Here is a 7,647-nt window from a genome sequence, read left to right on the forward strand (position 1 = left end):
TATATGGAATCTATGACAAGGTTATGGGGGTCCCTGCTTCGTCACACTCAACTAAGGGGTCCTTGGCCTGAAAACGTTGAAGACCCCTAGGTTAGGATTTTATGTTTTAATTTCCCTTTCGGGTGTTCTAACAGGGAAATGCTTCATTATACAAGCATAATGTGTGACAACATAGATTTGAAGCATTTCAAGCCGTTCTCACTTCTCACTTGTATAAATAAACGATATTCAACTGATTCTAAATATCGCATGATCCCATGTTTATCATCGGCTCCACACGACCACACCATGTGACAGCAGAAACGCGAAACATTATTATACCGGCTTCCTACTTGCCGTACGTAGCGACTAGGCAGCAAACATGGCGTCTCCTGATGTCCACGTCCGAATATGTGAACAAGAAATTATCAAATTTGACTTGGAAATCAAGGCTCTCATTCAGGTATGTATGGTAATTCATATAACGTCTTAGCGATAGTGTATTTGAGGCCAGAATTACAACGTGTCATTCATAGGTTCGTTCGTAGAATGTGGTCGTTTGTGTCGGGCTGTCGGCTCTCATCTCTCACTAGCGCCTCTCAGATTCCTGAAAAGTAGATGTACAAGCTCACAACGCGTCGCGATGCGACACGTTGTGATATTGTAGATCAGTTACTTACCTATAATAATCTGGCATGACAAAAAATCATTCACCCAAGGTTGAAAGTGGTTCAACTTCATATTTGTTTATTGTTTATATCTGCACTGCAGCTATGAGCTGATCTCCTTTATTTTACAAATATAGTGAACGATTCAGACTCCCTGAGCAAGTTTATTATTTTATGATCAACCTAATTTGAGTTTTACATTTGCAAAACAGACAAACAGGCTACATGTGAACATACAAATGCATATTCATAGAATCAAAGTCAAGATTTGTTGTTATAGAAAAATAGAAGAAAAAAGTGGCAATTATTAGACAATATAATATTGACCATATGGAATTTCACAACCACAAATTTAGCATCATCCATGTGTAAAGAAAGATGTAACAGTAGGCTACAAAATAAAAAGAGTTTTTGATGCTGTCTAGTGTCTACTGGTGCTTTTAATGTTTTATGGTTATGCTGTTGCTTTTAATGTTTGTTTTTTTATGTAGAATTGCTGGTATCTTGGAAAGGTTGAATAAGAGACCCTAAATACTTCTATAAATTAAGATATAGTAATAACATAGAATTTCCAATTAACCATTTTGGGCATGTCATAGGTGAAAACATTTTGAAAGAAGCAGATCGCGAGAACTTGTGAAATAAAAATTTGAATACTTGACAATTTTGGAAAACAGGGCTTAACAGTATGGGATGATGACATAATGACTTGCTTTGAGTATGATTTAACTTGGTAAAATGGGCGATTGTAACCAAGTGTGTCTCATCCATTTTTGATCTAAATGTCTTAACCAGGATGTACATGAATGCACAGGACCTCAAGAAAAGCTGACAGAATTCAACTCTCAAGTGAAGGAGAAATTCCATAACGTCAGGTTGCGGATTCAGGTAAACACAGAACCAGGGAATCTCAAACAAGTTGCAAAATCACACCCGTGTGAACTGAGCGGTGGTTTACCCACCAACCCCTAGAGCTTCGAACTAATTTATATTTAATTAAAACAACAAATCTGCAGCACTTCTCGCGTGTAACGTTAAAATGTGGCGGGTCTCGCGAGGCAGAAGTCTCCATTCGCCGCTGCAAAAGTGGGCTGATCTACAAGTCCACAATGCGTCACTGATCCAATAGGTTGTGGGCTTGTAGATTAATTAAAAGGGTGCTTGTTTAGCGACACCGACATACAGCGAAGAATAAACCTCCAGCTACTGAACTTTCCCTACACTGACCGTCCTCCGCCTAGCAGACAGTGCTTTGCCTCTTGAGTTAAACGTGCTCACGTTTCACACAATGTAACTTTAATTGATTCAGAATGATAACGAGTCAAGCTGAAACGGGCGACTCATTTGGTAGGGACGGGAAGGCAGACTGTTTACGAGACTTCTCCACCGAAAACACTGTGTAAAGCATGGATTTCTTCTCTCACGAGTCTGCCTGCACGCAGCCACGTTCACGGTAAAACTCCCTCCGTCCCTCTGTAGACTACCTAATTTGGTTCAAACGAAAACATAATCCATTGGTGTGATTATAATTGCTCGTTTCACATCGTGGTTGTTCCACGCTTCGCATAGACGATGCGATGATACTGCTCTTGCTTTTACCAACGCCAGTCGTCAGGCACGTGCACACAGACATCAAACGGGGCTTGAGCCCCTGCCCTTTTAAGAGAGAATTGTCCACCAAAGGGCCCTTTTAGAAATGTCAGCCCCTGCCTCTCTTAACATTCTCTGCACGTCCCTGACCAACGCGGTCCCTGACCAACGCGTGAGAGAGAGAGAGAGAGAGAGAGAGAGAGAGAGTGTTGTCTGCCTCAGTGGTGCGTGTTCCCCACACTCAAGCCCCCACCGTTGCGCTGTGTGTGTGTGTGTGTGTGTGTGTGTGAGAGAGAGAGAGAGAGAGAGAGAGAGAGGGAGAGAGAGAGAGAGAGGGTGTGTTGTCTGCCTGCCCTGCTCAATAGCGCCCCTCCTTTAACGTGTGTGTGTGTGTGGTCTGTGTGTGTGGTCAGGAGAGGTATGGCCGGCGACAGACATACACGGCAGGCGACAGACATACACGGCCAGTAACATCTTGAAAGCGAATCACAGGAGCGGCTACCACCGCTCAACAACTCCCGATAGTAGTAGGCTACTGGCACTGACGTTATAGGGTGCAAATCAATCCAAAACTTGTTTTAATGAAAAATGTGTTATTTTAACCAATCTGTATGGAGTCTCAGTCTGATAATATTGTAACTTGTACATCTGCAGATACCTCAGTGATTTTTTTCTCTCTCTCTTAATAAAGTATTCAATCAATCAATCCAATAAGTACTGCTTGAAGCTCAGGCACATGAGTGCGCTCCCACTGCCCAGTGTACATATCTAAACGCTCCCTACGAGAAAAGAAAGAAGCTACATTTACACAAATAGATAAAAAATACTTAATTTAAAGGAGCTATAGTCAACTTTTTCTTGAAAAACGGATGCTAAAATAAAAATAATGTTTCAAAAATATTTTATACAAAAATAAGCTTCATATATGTGTTTCTATTCAAAAATGACCACAAAAAGCGTAAAATAATGATAAAATAATCATTTTGGCCATTGTCAGACCGACACTTTGTTTACATTCTAGTCTATAGACTAGGATGTAAACAAAGTGTCGGCCCTACAATGCAAAAGTTGACTCTATAGCTCCTTTAACGGCAACGCCGATTAGCGTGGATTCACACACGTTTCCGCGGTAGTCTAGTGCAGTTCTTGGCATCTTTGAAGAATCTCGGCACAACACTTGAGCGACATTATATTTGTCTGTGAACAGACAGTGGTAGCCGTGCAAATCAGGGAGAGTGTAGACTAACTGGCAAGGAAGCCTGGTTACCATCTTCCCCAATAGGTAAACAGGGTCCCGAGAAGGAATACCAGTAGAATCGCCGGAATGAAACTCGCCGGGAAACGGGGGGTGCGTTCGGAAATGCACACCGGGTGGGGCAACGGTGCGCTTTTTCAGTCTGAACTCTGAAGGTAAACTTTCTGAAAAGCAGCAGTTGCTAACCTAACGTTGCTATTAATGTTTATAAACTAGGGTAATTTATAATTGAATATTAGAATATTAATTCATGTTGATACTGAAGAAGGCATACTGTGATTGTTTGTCCTACTGTACATGTTTGTTTCTAGCATTAACATTTGTGATACTGTGAGATTAAGACTATCACCATAATTTACCTAGTTTATAATCATCAATAGCAACGTTAGGTTAGCAACTGCTGCTTTTCAGAAAGTTTACCTTCAGAGTTCAGACTGAAAAAGCGCACCGCTGCCCCACCCGGTGCGCATTTCCGAACGCACCCCCTTTTCCCGGCGAGCTTCATTCCGGCGACTTTACCGGGTTACCCCGAGAAGTAGGCTCAGATCCTGGGTGTAGTAAGTTGCATACCTACTGTATCTCTCACAGGATTTGGAACAAATGGGAATGGAGCAGGATAAAGAGTCGGACAAACAGGCTCTGCTCAGCCAAGTAGAGGGACACAGGAAACAGATGCTGAGGTGATGATATTTACTCTGAAATCGTGGAGAACTGCCTTAGAAACATAAGTATCTGTGTAGAGACAATGTGATATTTCCTATTGAAATATTGGATTTGAATGTTCTTGCAGTAACCAAACAGCTTGGAGGAGAGCCAACCTGGCAAGCAAACTAGCCATCGACCACTTGGAAAAGGAAGCTCTCCTCAGTGGAGATGACAGTGCCTTGAGACAGAGGTATCTATTTATGCCGGTCAGATTTGATGCACTATAGTTGGATACATTTATTAATCATTTGTTTGTCTGTCTGTATACGTGTTGATGTTAACACTGTAAAAACCCTCAGTGTACAAAAGGAAGTAATTTGATATTCATTAAAATAAGATAGCAGCTTTAACTGACTTGTATTCTAGCCTACCTTGCATTATATTCTTTGGACATTGTTTGGCGGAGTCTGCCACACCAACATCATACACATAATGAGCAGGTGACAAATGCGATCTTTGAGTCTTCAATCAATGTATTTAACTGTGTGCCCGTCAATGTCCCTATTTGTTTGTGAACAGGAAGTTGACCAAAGAGAACATTGCCCAGACGTCCAGTGACATCACAGAGAGCCTAATGAGCATCAGTCGTATGATGTCACAGCAGGTGACACAGAGTGAAGAGACCATGACCACACTAGGTTAGTGTAGTGATCTAAACCTTCTTGAGCGGTGCTAACCGCTCCTATGTCTGGCTTTGTGTGTGTGAGCACAGATGTGTGTGTACGAGCACAGATATCCATGTGTGGAGAGTGTGTATGAGAACGGATATCCATTACTGACGTCAGTGACCGAATGGCCCAAAAGAAATCGCACCCGTGCGAAGTGAGCGGTGCAAACTAATTCCTGCGCGAATCAGTGTTGATAGGCATGCATGGCAATATTGTTTTTGTTGTGTATGATGTCAGTCTAGAGGTCTGCTCAGACTATATAAGTCATTCTCATTATCGTCATTTCTCATCAGTTAGTTGACCAAGCTACGGATTGTAACTTGTAAGAGTGTCGTAGTGTAATGATAAGTGACCTTATTTACCTCCAGAGAGGCCTCCAGAGAGGCCTCCAGAGAGGTGAGAAGAGGCCAGAAGATGAATATTTTAGTTTTTCAAAGTCTGTTCATTTGTATTTTAAACTTGTATTAGCTGCCTATCATTTATAACCTGTAAGATTTTCCACAGACTGTCTAAAAGTGTGCTTATTTTATCGCTTATAAGTGATATTCATCTAATACAATTTTGAAATTCAAGGTTAGCACCGCTCAATAATTTTTTATGACGTATTTTACGCGGCCTAAACGCGTTATGACGTATTTTACGCGGCCTAAACGCGTTCTAAATCAGGGTTAACCAATCGGGTGCCTCTGTGACTATGACATCATGGACAGATCAACAGAATCGAAGTGTTTCATTGGTCTAGCGAACTCATGTCATCATCATTTGTGACCTCATAGTTTTGGTAAAAAAGCGGTCTATAGGAGCGGTTAGCACCGCTCAAAAAGTGTATCTCTGGGACCCCAAACTGCACTGTAAAATTCTCTTTGCTTATTTAACTCTTGAGAGTGTACAAATGGAACCAAAGCTTCAGGAGGAATGAAGGGTTTCATAATTTCCTTAATAGGATCCCTGGCTAATAAGCCTTGTATGCCTTAACATACAATATAATTTCCCTCTATAACTAAAATTAAGAATTATAAACACCTTAAGTATATATTATTATTATTATTATAACATATTTTACTCAATTGGTACAATGAATGCACTACACAAGTTGATGATGTCATTTGTCCATTTGCGGTCCAGACCTATGGAATGCAAAAGTTGCAAAATCCAACTTCCAGCCAATTTGATTCTGCACAGAACAAACAAGCAAGACCCTAACATGAATCAGTATTGTGATTGCGATCCATTGGCAGTGTGCTGACTGTTTGTTTTCTTTCATTGTTGGTGTTTAAAGCGACCTCGTCGAGGACGGTTCAGGAGACCAACGAGGAGTTCAGGGCCATGACCGGGACCATTCAGCTGGGCAGGAAGCTCATCACCAAGTACAACCGCCGGGAGCTCACCGATAAACTGCTAATCTTCCTGGCACTGGCCCTGTTCCTCGCCACGGTCCTCTACATCCTGAAGAAGAGACTCTTCCCATTCCTTTAAGAGCAGGTACTCCCCACTAGGGATGGGACGATATGAACCTTTCATATCACGATTATTGTGACCCAAGAAATCATGATTTACGATATTATCGTGATAATCAAAATATCCCCAACATCCATTATCCTGAGGCTGAACATTTGCCAAAAAATAGCACGATCTACAAGCTCACAACGCGTCATGTTGTGAGCTTGTAGATCGTCTATTTTTTGGCAAAGAGATTTGGTAGAGTGAAAAAAAGACTATCAAGTACGTATCAAGAATGTATATTATAAGTACGTTTTACCAATAGAGGGTTTGAATGGTACCGGATATGCAGCTCGGCAAATAAGATGTGAATTGATCCCAGTGCATGACGGAGGACGATTTCACAATAAATTAAATCTCCATGATATGATTATCGTGAGTGTTTTTTTATCATGATACATGATAATATCGCTTATCGTCCCATCCCTACTCCCCCCAGAGCCCTACATAAAAATATTATGTAAATATACTGTATACGGTAGCCTACCTCACCTGATCTAAACTGTTATGCTTTATGGGTGACGCATAAAGTCTGCTGTGTGGAATTTGAACAGTTCGCCTGATTAAAGCCTGGCTCAGGGTGGGGTAAAATAAAGCCTGTAAACGGGAGTAGATTACGCCTGCACACTTACTAATTATTCTGTGTTTGATCCTAACTTTCTTTAGGAGAAGATGGTAATTTATTTTTCTCTTAATTGCTTGTTGAAACAGTTGTGTATGAGGTGGTATCTTGCATTAAAGTGTCAGTAGTGCTGTGCATTACATGACGTAATTTAAGTTTATAACACATATCAATTTCTTAATTGTTTTCTTTTATTTTTATTATTTTAAATGAGACATCAGAGATGTTGTTTAAAATGTTAATGCCACTGTAATTGCAGTTTAGAGCTGAATATGTACTTTACAGGTTAAAAATACACATAAAGCTCAAGAGAAATTATCTTAACTGAAATTAGTGCAATCTATAGAAGCACTGACATCACTATTCTGATACTGATACGGGACTGTCTCTGTGTTCTTATTTTACCAAGTTCACCTAATACAGTACGACATCCAATATTAAGGACGTTTGCTTAACAATTACAATTGAACCGAAATGATTAGCATTGTATACTTAATACTTTATTGTCATCTGATATCATGTTTGGACTGGATGTAGATTCCATGCTATGTTTATTGTGTAACTTCTTTTCCCATAATTTATATAATTTAATTTATAATACTACATTGTACTGTAATAATCTAAGATTTATCTTGATTAAAGCCCAGGTTTACTCAATAC

General features: G+C 40.4%; 1 protein-coding gene across 1 annotated transcript; it reads left to right on the forward strand.

Annotated features, from left to right (window-relative positions):
• Positions 1 to 361: 361 nt before the first annotated feature.
• Positions 362 to 6,341, forward strand: bnip1a (BCL2 interacting protein 1a; the record flags this gene model as incomplete). The annotated part of the gene is made up of 6 exons (XM_080745623.1): positions 362 to 442; positions 1,443 to 1,535; positions 4,081 to 4,172; positions 4,283 to 4,387; positions 4,717 to 4,835; positions 6,145 to 6,341. 6 exons carry the CDS (start codon positions 362 to 364, stop codon positions 6,339 to 6,341), a joined length of 687 nt encoding a protein of 228 aa, XP_080601749.1.
• Between the last annotated feature and the right edge of the window lie 1,306 nt (positions 6,342 to 7,647).

This window comes from Nannobrachium achirus, assembly GCF_963921795.1.
Source record: "Nannobrachium achirus genome assembly, chromosome: 17".
NCBI lineage: Eukaryota > Metazoa > Chordata > Actinopteri > Myctophiformes > Myctophidae > Nannobrachium > Nannobrachium achirus.